The following is a 13,592-nucleotide window of genomic DNA, read 5'->3' as shown; positions in this document are numbered from 1 at the left end:
ATTCGCACAATACTGATCATATCTCTCCTTAAACTCATTCACTATCAGGACATTCACAACTATATCTGGCAATCCATTCCAATCATCACCATTCTCAAGCAAAAAATCTAGTCTGTGTATACCTTACTAACCACACTCTTACACAACTGGAGAGTTTTTCTCTTGTTCTATTCCTACTCATCATGTATTGAAAAAAATTTTTTTAGTCTTTAGTTTCTATAATTTTTCTCTCTTTTCTGTGTATCAACTAAGCTTTGCAACTCACACACCTTCAGTGTATTCTCATACAAATCTGTCACCAATTTTGTCACTCATCTCTTAGTCATAACCTTATAAAAAGGAATAATAACCTTTCTCGACTTGTCAATGTGTTCAGCATCCAAGTAATCCTTGGAGCATATTTTGCAATATGCTCTCTGAGCTTCAACTATATCTTTTCTAACTTTATCTATTCCCATTTGCTCCAAGTTATGTTATAGTTTTCCCATGTGGTAGTTTGTTAAATGCCTTTGCATTTGACATTATCATTACTACTTGGCACTTCTGTGGAGTCCCAGGACTCATTACAGAAAATATTCCACAGGTTGACCTCCTCTATGCAATATATTCTCCTCTACTCTACTCCACCCATTAAATGCATTTAGTATGTAAACTGCACTCATTCTCAAACTGAATCGCTTCTTTATAGTAGGATTGCTAAGTGGGAAATCCCTATGCACTCTTAAATATTCTTTGTGTTAACTTTCAGAAAGGATCAAGAACGATCCACATTTTTGGAGTAGCATTATCATCAGAAATTCATGGAATCAAACTAGTTATGGGAGGTCCATGCATTGTAGCTCAACAACAAACTGCACTCTCAGGCATTATGTTCCACTCACCAATCACTGTGCAAAAAAATATCATCATCAAATTCCTCCCATGTACCCTTCAAGGGGATGTACAGTATATGATAGTACTACATGAAAAACTTACATCATTACTAACTTTCTATCTACAATTTTCCTCCAAATCAGCCTGTTACTTGTCAAGAGTCCAACATTATCAGATCTTATATTTCTATCATCTAAGGCACATTACTCCATACTTCAAGGATATCTTTTTTTGTGTCACCTTTATCATCTCTAACTCCTTTTACAGCACTCTTTCCTCCATTTCTAAGCTTCTTCAAGAACTTCCAGGATATTTTGCCATCTTCTTGATATTTATTTTCTGTGTTCTTGCCAAAGTCTTCCCATGACTTTTGTTTAGCTAGTTTTTCAAAGTGTTTAGCTTTCTTACATTTGTCTCTGTATTCTCTAAGGGCAAAAGCTAATTTATTTGCCAGGAACTTTTGATATGCTTTCTTCTTTTCTTCACAACGTCTTTAACTTCCTGTGTCCACCATGGAGTTCAGATTTTTCTATCCTTGCAGATCACCACATGCCTCTCTGGCTGAATCAATCAAGGTTTTCTTCAAGGCTTGTCACTGAATCTCCAAGGTTTGGTTCCTGTTCTCAAACTCTTACTGTTCTTATGTATTTTGTGACAATACCTCTTGTTATACTTCCTTCCCACATCCTATGAAAACATTATTTATTTATTTAGCATATGATGACACAATGGCCCTGAGGCTCTTTTTACGGGAAGTATGGCACCATCTCAATCCCCCTAATTTTATCTGGGCTCAGGACCAGCATAGTTGATGAATCAGGCCTATGGCTGGGTCTTAGGTATTCCTGACTGTAATCCGTGTGTGTTCAAAGGGCCAGTTTGCCTGTTCTGGGGGGAAGAAAAACCTGAGTTTCCGGGGGTGGTGGTGGAATCCTACCTCCGTATGACACCAGCTGACTCACCTTTCATCAAAAGAGACCAGATAAAGGTTCCTCACATAATGGACAGAAATCAAACCCAAGTCTTTCCTACCAAAGGGCTTCCTCTATACCGACTGAGCTATGGAGGCTCTACGAAAACATATAAGTTGGTAATGGATTATTAAGCAATTAAAAATCCATTACCAATTTATGTTTCAGTCATATTACTCCTCTTCCTCCTGCTTACTCTGCAAATGTCATTCTCTCAATCTGTCATCATACTCAGAAACCTGACACCACTTAGTGGCTCTTTACTGGGCTCTTTCAAATGATCAAATCTGCACACAGTAATCCATATACAACCTAATTAAGGCTTTGTACTGGAACCATAACATGCTTACCTCGCATGTCAATGTCCTTCTCAATACTACCATGACTGATTGTGAAATCTTCATCATCAGTTGCATCAGTCTTGGGACTGGTAGCTTAGCAACAATTTTCTCCATTCCGCTCTGTCATTGGCTTTCTTCTTAACCTCCTGGTAACTCCTCAAACCCGTGCTGTCTTTGGCTTGGTCAAGAAAGCTTTTCCTTGGTCTGCCTCTTCTTCTTTTCCCCTCTATTTTGCCTTTAGTTATTCTTTTCAAGTCCATCATGTCAAAGTATATGTCCAAACCACCTATCCCTTCTAATTTTGATCGATTTTATTAGAGTTCTTGTTTCGTTTATCTCTCTCAGGACTTGTTGGTTTGATTTTTTTTCTGTCCATTTTATTTTGTTCATGCGACACCAGTACCACATTTCAAAAGCTTCCAATCTTCTTACATCTTCTCTGCCTAGAATCCAGGTTTCACATCCATACAGTGCAATGCTCGTTATCAATGTCTTTACTAATTTTTTTTTTCAATTCTAGGTTGAGGTTTCCTGTTAAAATGCTTTTCGTCTTAGAGAATTGGGCTTTTGTTTATTCTTGATCTAATGTCTTCTCTTGTTCTGCTAACTTCTTTTATTAGGCTTCCTAAATATTTAAAGCTTTTCACTTGTTTTATTTGTTCCCCGCTGATGTCTGTATGCTCTGTATTGATAGGGATTTTGCCACAACGATTTTAGTCTTATTTGTGTTGATTTTCATTTTATATTTTTCAAGGTTATTATTTAGTAATTCTAGCATTGTTTTTAACGTTCTTCTGTTTTCTGCTACAAGGGCTATGTCATCAGCAAATCTTATACATGTGATTTGCTCACCATTTATCTTTATGCAACTATTTATTTTTATCTTTAGTTTCCTGAATGGCCTTTTCAATATATAAATTAAATAAAAGTGGTGAAAATATACATTCTTGTCTTACTCCACTCCTAATATATTTATTATTTTCTCCTTATCATTGATTTTAATCCGACCATTTTAATTTTTGTAAATTTGGTAAATTATTTTCTTCTCTCTCAAATCTATGCCAATATTAGTTAGACAATTTAGGAGTATTTGCTGGTTTACTTTATCAAATGCTTTCTCTAAATCAAGGGGTGCTTAAGGGTCAAAGCTGTATAACTGAGAGGAGACCTCCACATAGCCTTTAAAGGAATGCGGAGAACCGACCAGGGCTTCTGACCTAATGTTCAATCCTCACCTTCTCGTGGTGCACCCTGTTGGGTATCTACTTTGATACTGAACGAACGAGGATGGGCTGGCAATTTGGGATTTAGCCGACCAAATTCTATTCTTATTGGTTAAACCAAAATAAAAAATGATGGTACAACATGACAAAATTTCATGCTGGCTGGGGCATCGCCCAGTTAAACAAGGCCCCCGTTGTTTTCGCCAGGGAACCAGGACGAACAACGAAAAGTCAGCTACTGGAACAAATCTGAAAACAAACCCCAACTCAACATCACCAGAGTTAAAGATTGGTATTATCAACGTAAGAAGCCTGAATGGCAAAGAAATGGAATTAGATAAGTACCAGATCGACATAATAGGGGTGACTGAAACAGAAAAGACCAACACTGGTGAGATCTTTCTGAGCAATAAATACAAAATGTTATATTCAGGCAATGACAATCAAGGAAAAGAAGGAGTAGCCACAGTATTCAACACAAAATACGAGGCTAATCTTCTTGAATGGCAGTCAGTCTCAAGTAGTGTAATGTGGACAAATATGAGAATGGGGAACTGGACAATGAGACTTATTTGTGCCTATGGCCCACAGAAGGTTCTACTAAGGTAGAAGTGGAGGAATTTTTTGACGCTTTAGAAAAAGCAACTGACACAATGAAAAAGGAAAAGTTGGTCCTTGTTGGGGATCTAAATAACAGAGTAGGAAATGATTGTGAGACACACAAAAATATTTTGGGAAAATTTGGAGAAAAGAGCAAAGCTAATAATAATGGCAAATATCTGTTGGATTTCTGCTCAGAACATGGACTGGTTATTACTAACACCATGTTCCAACATAAAAATGTGCACAAATTCACATGGAGAGAAGAGGCAAGGAATAAGAAAAGTCTCATTGACTATGTTATTGTTGATAGTGATGTTTTCTCCCTGGTGCAGGACACCAGAGTGTACAGAGGATTTGAAATTGGAAGTGATCACTATTTAGTCTTGAGCAGGATAAAATTGAATTTCATATTGAAAAGAATAACATGTAAGAAAGTTTTAAAGCGAATAAAAGTTGAGCAGCTCTCAGATGTGAACTGTAGACTAAAATACACAAAGATTATTGAAAAGAAAATGAAAGAGTTTGAGAACAGGAATCAAACCTTGGAGATTCAGTGGCAAACTCTGAAGAAAACCGTGATTGATTCAGCCAGAGAGGCATGTGGTGAGGTTGTGTGCAAGGATAGAAAAATCAGATCTCCCTGGTGGACACAGGAAGTTAAAGAGGCAGTAAAGGAAAAGAAGAAAGCATATCAAAAGTTCCTGTCAAATAAGTCAGCTTGTGCTCTTAGGGAATATAGAGACAAATGCAAGAATGCTAAACACTGTGTAAAACTAGCTAAACAAAAGTCATGGGAGGACTTTGGCAAGAATATAGAAAATAAATATCAAGAAGGTGGCAAAATATTCTGGAGGTTGTTGAAGAAGCTTAAGAATGGAGGAAAGAGTGCTGTAAAAGGAATTAGAGATGATAAAGGTGACATGAAAACGAGAGAAAAAGACATCCTTGAAGTATGGAGTAATTACTTTGAAAAACTGCTAAATGAAACAAGCAGTGATGACAGCACAGTGGTAAAAAACACTGACCAGGCATGCAGTCAGAAATACATATCCATACTAGAAGTAGAAAAAGCCATCAAAGGCTTGAAATGTGGAAAGGCAGCAGGAGTAGATGATATTCGACCAGAAATGCTGATGTATGGTGGTATAAGAGTCTTACAGTAGCTGCACTGCATAGTTCAGAAAGCCTGGACAGAGGGACGAATTCCCGATGATTGGAGTAGAGTTCTCATAGTACCCATATATAAAAAGGGAAATAAAACTGCAAGATCTATGCAAGTATACTTGAGAAACGGTTGAGAAGAATTATTGAAGAAAAGCTTGGTGAAGAACAAGCTGGATTCAGGCCAAATAGAGGCTGTCAGGATCAGATCTTCACTTTACGACAAATAGTCGAGAAAGCATGGGAATATAACAAAGATCTATATTTAAGTTTTGTCAATTTGGAAAAGGCATATGACAAGGTGCCAAGAGAGAAGCTATTCAATACGCTGCAGTTATATGGTGTCAATGGGACATTATATCAAGCAATACTTAGTCTTTATTTGAGTTGTAATTCAGCAGTTAGAATTGAAGGAAGTACAGGAAGATGGTTTAATGTTAAATCTGGTGTGAGACAAGGATGTACATTATCCCCTTTATTATTCATTATCTATATGGATCACATTATGAAGGAAAGTGGTATTAAACCTGATATCAAAATTGGAGATGTTAATGTCAGCTCTTTGCTTTATGCGGATGATGTTATACTTCTAAATAAATCCGCTACAAGTCTGCAAGATTCTCTGACTAAATTGAATAGCTGTTGTAATAGGTATGGTATGAAGGTCAGCAATAAAAAGACAAAGACAATGAAAATAGGCAGAATCATTGAAAATGTCAACTGTGTTGTGAATGGAGAACCTGTGGAACAAGTAAAACATTTCAGCTATTTAGGCACGATTTTTACTGAAGATGGTAAATTAAATATAGAAATAGACAACAGAATCAGCAAAGCTGGTATGGGGGGAAGTCAATTGAATAAATTCATATGGAAGAAGAGAGAAATTAGCCAGAACACTAAATTAGCTGTATACAAGACAGTGTTCAAACCAGGTTTAAATTTTGGATCTGAGAGCTGGGTCAGAAATAAAAGTCTTTACTTCTCTAGAAGTAAAGACTTTACTTCTAGAGAAGTAAAGTCTTTATTTCTAGTCTTTAGTCTTCTTTTCTTTAGTCTCTAGAAGTAAAAGTCTTTACTTCTAGAGACTAAAGAAAAGAAACGCAGTCTCTAGAAGTAAAAGTCTTTACTTCTAGAGACTGCGGTCTCTAGTCTTTGGTCACTTGACCAAAGACTAGAGACCGCAGATATGAGAGTCCTGAGAAAGATTAGAGGTGTGAACAGATGGCATCAATGGCAATATCATATTAAAAGGAGGCTGTATTTAAAGATATCCTTCCGTAAAATTCTTCGACGTGTGTGCTGATTTGTCGCAGCCAAACCAGCTCCTGACATAGTCGAAGAAATGCAGTACTGTTACAAGGGAGGAAATCGCCAGGCGACTACCCTCGGATAGTGCCCGATCACAGCCGTCGTGCAAGTTTAAGAAAGGAACTTGCGGAATTCAGCTTTAACCCTTTAGGATTCAAAACTGTACATGATATTGTGAGCTTGTAAGTAGTTTGCTTTATGTTAATAGCCTAGATTGTGTGTATAGATGGTAGATGTTGATTCTGTTTAACTAATGGCATAATGTGTTGAAGAGGTCAGAAAGTCGAACAGAGTTTGAATCTGCTTATAAGAATACTGTAGACTTGAATAGTGCTTGTGTTACATAATGCTTAGAATGTGTATAGTATAATTTTGCCTTATATTAGTTGTAATGAGAGTAAGGTTATGTGTGCTAAGATCCATCCACATGTCTAATAAGTTCAGTGTAAATAATTTCTTTGTCTAATGCTTTAGGTGAATTGTTTTAATGAATGTGTGGAGAATCAGACACGTCATATGTCCTATTTCCATTGTATATTAATTTGTTTTAGAATAAACATGTTTGGTTTGTTAATAGCTTGCCTTATCTTTGTTAGCCAATGCAATGTCTCATAAAAACAAAGTGTACCTGTGTGACCTAAGTAACAGCCGCAACTGAGTAATTCGGAGTTGCTTGAGATAAAATTGATTTAAGAGTTATTATGCGTGCTTAGCTAAATTATTTTCTTGCATGTAAAGGAAAGATAGAAATTTCTTTTACGATCCTTAATGAAATCCTTAATGGCTCAGTCATTAACAAAAATAAATTTTTAAGGGTTAATATATTTGAATTATAACAACGTAGATTAAGGATTTGGTCACAGCCAGAGGCTTTTCCTCAGTCTACGATACTCGCACGTATGAGAGTATACTTAATGGCATTGAAAGGGGGAGAGTAAAGCCAAGTAGATTACGAAAGGACTAAAGTTAAATAATAGTATTATATGTGAGTTAGAGATTGGAGCATATAGGCATTTTGTACTAGTTCAAGCAACCATGAAAATAACAAAGATGGGAAATACATTACAGTAAAGAAGTAATGCCATAAATAATAAAATAAACTAATAAATTGCAAATTATTAAACAATACAATGTCATATGACAGTCTATCAGAGGCCTTTGCAAAATCTAAATACATTATTATGTACCCCCCCCCCTTTATCCAATATATTTTGTCATCCTATTGTAAGTAAATTGCTGAAACACAATCTTCCTTTAAGAATGCTCCTGCTTGTATCAATCTATTTTTGTATTCTAGTCCTACCAACCTCTCCAGTACCTGAACCTCAACTCCAGAAATATAGGCTGGTCTGTAATTCAAAGCCTCAGACTTATCACTCCTTTTGGACTTTCCTTACTGCAAGGCTCTTGTTTAATGATGGTGATATCCACAGACTCATGCATTATTAACATTAGATTTATTTAATGCATCATATACTTTCTATTCGCTTGCTCTCTAATTTCCTGTGCATTCAAGCATCTGAATGTCACACTCTGTCCTCTACACTGGTTACTAATCTACTATTCTCATCAGCCAACTTTGTTCTCCCATTATTATTATTATTTTTTTTTACTAGCCATATATTTAAAGAACTTTTGGGAATTTTCCTTGGCCTAATTGCTCATTTTTGCTGTTGTACCAACTAAATCATTTTCTTAGCCTACTCTTTATACAGATGTAACAGATTAATGCCTGTGGCCTTATACTGCCTTTACAGTACCGTATTCCAGATTTCATGTTTAATCTCTCCATTCATCCATTTTACATCTACCTTATTTTAATCTGCTGACCTTTGGAATACATTAGACATTGCAGTTGTTAATTAGTTCTTAATCAGTTCCCAAGCAGTAATGATATCTTAACTTCTCATCCCATGCTCTCCGTGGGCACAGATGTTTGTAATCGTCTCTGAAAATACTGGTGGTGGTGGTTGGTAGATGGTGTCGGTGTAGTTGCGGTTCGCTGTAGTTGGTGGATTGAGTGGCAGAGACAGAGTTGTAGAGTAGGTGCCATCCCTTACTGAGTCCTTGGACTCCCTGGAGGCGTCACATAGTAATAGTAATAATTGTTCCAAGAGGTCCCTAGTTCCCCATGTAATCATCTGCCTTGTTTTCACATTTCTCCTTTACTCACAAAAGATCTCATATTGCTGGGCATCATGCAGTTAATCATCTCACACTCACTCCTACCAACTGGAGACAGGCATCTCATTCACAGTAATATCCTGTAATATAATAAATTCAAGATTCTTGATCTTTGTGTCCTCCATCACATACTGCCTAAGGTAATTATCCCTCAAAAATTTGAGAAATTAATTTTCCTTGCTCCTAGATGTCTCTTCATTTCAATCTATGTTACTATAATTAAAATCCCCCTGTAATTATCAACCTTCTTGTTAGCCAGGCCAGTTTGTATTCATCACCCTCTTCTGCCTTATCAGGACTTTGATACATCAATTATCCCATGCAGGTAGGTACAGTCCTTTTTCTCCTTCCAATCCTATTCATACTACTCTTCATACCTAACCTTGGCTACTCTTCTTTATTGTTATCTATCCCATATTTTCCTCAGACCCAGATGAGCATAATAGATGTTACCAAAACGATAAGACAAAAACAAGTAAGCTCTTTATAAACAAATACAAGATACTATATTCAGGCAATGGCAATCGGAGAAAAGGAGTAGTTATTGTGTTCAACTCTAAATATGAGGATAATCTTCTTGAATGGCAGGCAGTATGAAGTGGAGTCATGTGTGCAAATATCAGAATGGGTAACTGAACAATGAGACTTATTTATGCCTGTGGTCTCACAGAAGGTTCTACTAAGGAAGAAGTGAAGGAATGTTTTGAGGCATTAGAGAAGGCAGTTGGCACAACAAAAAAAGGAAAAGTTAGTCCTTGTTGAAGATCCAGCAGAGTAGGAAATGATTACCAGACATATAAGAATGTTTTGGGAAATAGATGTTGGAAGGTTTTCTGCGTTGTTATGCTAGAAATTAAAAATGCCAAGAAATTATATTCTTGGTTTAATCTTTTATCCAAGCCTAAGCAAACAAAGTTTATACCTGAAGTAGCTTCAGGACAGGGCAATTCATATGTAGAAGCTGATGACTTCACATTAAGTGACAATTTCTGAGTTAAAAATAGACTGAGTTAAAATGGGTAGATGGGAATGGGATACTACATGGGAGAGGAAGAGCAACGTGGTTTTGTGGAGGGTGGGTCATGTCCCAGTAACTTGCTCATCTTTTTATAATAGTGACAGCTGAGTTGGATAAAGATAGCTACACAGTGATACTGCTGGGCTTTTAACAGGATATTGCCTGGAATTCTGATTAATAAATTGTAACAAATGGGGATGGATCTGAAGTTGATGTGGATAAGAGGGTGGGTGATGGAGAGATAACAGACAATAGTTTTTTTCAGGGGTAGTCCAGCAGATTCCCTGTGATTAGTGGCATGCTGCAGGGATCTGGACTTGGTTTAGTTTAGTACTACCATTTAGTTTGTTCATTAATGATATAGGAAATGATCTGAGGAGAAATAATCAGTTGTTTGCTGAATATATTAAAAATTTGCTGGAGGATTTAAATAGACTGGTAATATGGGCAAATAAGAAAGGATTCAGTTTAATGTGGCAAAATGTAAAGTAATGCATTTTGGAATGAAAAGATTATCAGCTGTGTACCATATTGATGGAACTGTACTCCAGGAAATTGATGAATCCAGAGATTTGAAGGTGTGAGTGGATGTGAAGCTGAAGTATGGAGTTTTTTTTTTTTAAGGATAAACAATTCATCTGATTACTTGATTACCTAACAAGCAGAGATAAGGAGGTCTTAAAGTCCTCTTTATAGGACTTTGATAAGACCCCATCTTGACTGGAGTAAATGTGGCCATCTAGGTTTGAGGAGATGGAGAGGATCCAGAGATAAGTGACCAAGATGGTGATGGGTCTATGAATGCATTTTGTGGGTTACAGAAATTGGTTGAGGTAGAAAATGGGTGATGTGATAGACTTATAACTACTGAAAAGTCTTTACAAGAATGATAGAGGAAATTTTTCAGATCTCATAATCAGTCTTTACAAGAATGATAGAGGAAATTTTTCAGTCTCATCCCCCTGTGCGTGCATGCATGCATTTCATGCATGCATGCACGCACAGGGGGATGAGACCTAGGGGCATCCCTGGAAGTATGTTGTTAGCAAGGCTGTGATGACTAGATTTTCTGCATGGAGTGGCAAATGAATGGAATAGATTTGCCAAAGTCTGTTACTCTGGGTATCATTTTTAGTGAATGAGTTAAAAGTGAAGTATGGTAGATATTGCATGAAAACACATCACATCTTAGCATAGAGTTTACAAACTCCATGGAGTTGCCCATGTAATAATAATAAGTCCCTTTGCCCAGATGATATCCCTTCATTTGTGTTAAAAAAACCAGAATTAATTTCCATCCTGTATTACTTATACAAGCTGTCATACTTATTGCCATGCATCCATGGAAGCAAGCCTTTATCCAACATCTCCTTACAAGGAGAAGTAAGTCAGCCATCACATTATCTCATCCCATTTTTCTCACCTTATACTCTTGAAAATAATGATCATTAACACCTTCTTTCACCACCTGTAGACCCATAAGTTGATTAGTATTTACCTGTATGGAAATAGTAATCACTGGTTCTGGGAATTTTGAAGAAACTCACATACTCACTCTTGATATTTCTAAGGCATTTGAGCCTGGTATAGAAGCCTAAAACATCTTATCCCTCCCTCCTTCCCTTTGTGATGAGAATGCCAGTTTTGTGTCTGGTCATTCATTGCTTATTATGGTGTACATTTCTCTCTTATCACTGACATTCTCAGATTGACTTCAAATCCTATCCATAGTTGAGCTGATGACAGTATATTCTTCTTTTTAATTGAGTAATCTTATAGTGCTCAAATGATTCATGGTTGTCTATAAAACTTAATCCTCCTGTCTTAAAGTAAGAAAGATCTTAAAAAGAAAGATTGATAATAATCTCTAGTCAAGATGACTTTTTTCCTTGCACTAACTCACATTCTGGCTTATCCTGCCACAAACACATTACATCTATAGCTTCCTCACTTCCAGGCTTACACCAACTTTCCAGTTAATCCCAGAGGTGTCTGTTGTTTGAGATCAATATTCTATGTAAGCCTGTCTTATTTTTCCACTGTCAATCTGTTTTACAATATCACCTATAATATGATGCTTACCCAGGGCCGGTGGAAGCAGGCATGCGGGCGCCACTGTGAAGGGGGCGCTGCCGCCGGGGCACGGTTCATAAGTTCATTTTTAAGAAACAAAATTTTTATAATTGTTATTATAAAAACAAAAAAAAAAATAGTACCGGTTCTGGCTGTACCATTATGTGGAAGTGGTATTTGCAGTCTTGGGCTAGCAATCTTTGATTGGCTACAGTGGAGATTGAACTGCTCACTCGGTCTCCACAAGTTAGGGCTAAATGGCCTTGCTTACTCCCTATAAGGGAATTATAGGCATTAGTTTTTTTTTAGCAGATTTCTTGTCATGGCAATCAAAGTATGATCCATATTGGTTATGCTATAAATTTAAGATGCCAAGAAATTATATTCTTGGTTTAATCCTTTATCCATGTCTAAGCAAACAAAGTTTACACCTGAAGTAGCTTCAGGACAGGGCAACTCATATATAATATGAGCTGCCCTTAATAAAGAAACTGCTTTATTAAGCATAAAACTTCTTGGAGAACACCTGTGTCTTTGGTGCACCCACACTCACCCATCCAAATCAGAAAAAGGGTTATAGGATTAGCATATTTGAATCTGCCTTCCTAATAAAAAGAATGAATAGGCTACTAATATGGCATCCTGTAATAATATCTCTTTTGAAGTCAAGTTCTCCATATATCATCATTGATGGTAAATAGATGTACAGTCAAGAGTAGTGGTATATTTGTTGCTTAATATTAGTATAAGTGATGTTTGATAATAGGAATATACACATCAGTATGCTTCATTCAAAAATAGAGGTTGTCCCAGTCTTTGCTTCAGCATGTGTGCATAGTTAAATACTTTACCAATTACCTAAAGCAATTCAAGGCATATAAAGTGGATTTTATTCATTATCAGCAGCAGCATGAGCAATTATTTGTATTTATGTTTTTGTGTATAAACTTTTATTTTTTCAGTACCTAGGATGCGTAGAGGTATTTGAGTCAAGGGGCATGCAAGTTTGTGAGGAAGCCTTGAAAGTTCTTAGGGTGAGTAAATTTAATAAGCATAGAATTTATTTATACTTTGTTTCATGGAAAAAAATTATCAGCATTTAATTTTCTAGATCCTCTTTCCCAGTTTCTCTCTGTGGGCTCATCAGCAGAGAGAAATTGAGAAGATCGTTTTGATTTGATATTTCAAGCATGTAACCATAGAGATAAATAAAACATTTTTCAAATAAATATTAAAATATTTATTATTACAATATTATAGAAGGGGCATAACTGAAGTCAAAACAAGATAATTGGGATGAGACTTCCACATAGCCTATATGGAATGTAAAGTAACCATGGCTTCTGACCCTGAGCAGTTTACATTTCTCACATTCTCAAAGTACACTGTTATAAGGTATCCACCTGGATACTGAACAAACAAGGAAGAATAGGCATTTTGAGACTTAGTCAATTGAATGGTGTATATACCACAACTAAATAATTGTCAATGACATGAATGCCATGCAGGCTTGGGGCATCACCTAATTAAACAAGGCCACTGATATTTTTATCAGGGAAACAAAGTGAAAAGTCAGCTACTGGACGAAACTCAGCATTAACTGAACTGAAAATTGGCAGCCATCAATGTTGAAGTATCAGTGAAAAAGAAATAAAACTCAGAGAAGCACTATGTTGATGTAATTGGTGTTAGCAAAACAAAAAAGACTTCAACAGGTATGCCACCTCCATATAAGAACTGTAAGATGTTGGACAATAATCATTAGGAAGGGAAGGAATAGCTATGGTATTCAACAAAATTTCTTGAATGGCACAATTTCAAATGATCATTTGTATTA

At 36.4% G+C, this 13,592-nt stretch overlaps 1 protein-coding gene across 3 annotated transcripts in view; it reads left to right on the top strand.

The window, feature by feature from the left end:
- Window positions 1-13,592, top strand: part of LOC150097730 (protein numb-like) — a 356,060-nt gene that overhangs the window by 255,708 nt on the left and 86,760 nt on the right. For all 3 annotated transcript variants that reach the window (XM_090406728.1, XM_090406730.1, XM_090406727.1), the window contains exon 3: window positions 12,718-12,789. In XM_090406728.1, the coding sequence (XP_090262854.1) occupies window positions 12,718-12,789 (72 nt within the window). The remainder of the gene's footprint in view (window positions 1-12,717; window positions 12,790-13,592) is intronic.

The sequence above is a fragment of the Typopeltis vanoorti genome, chromosome 17 (assembly GCF_054136105.1).
Source record: "Typopeltis vanoorti isolate ZY-2024b chromosome 17, IOZ_Tvanoo_1.0, whole genome shotgun sequence".
NCBI classification, from domain to species: domain Eukaryota; kingdom Metazoa; phylum Arthropoda; class Arachnida; order Uropygi; family Thelyphonidae; genus Typopeltis; species Typopeltis vanoorti.
Note: the sequence above shows the minus strand (reverse complement) of the source record. Positions and strands in the feature narration are given on the sequence as shown.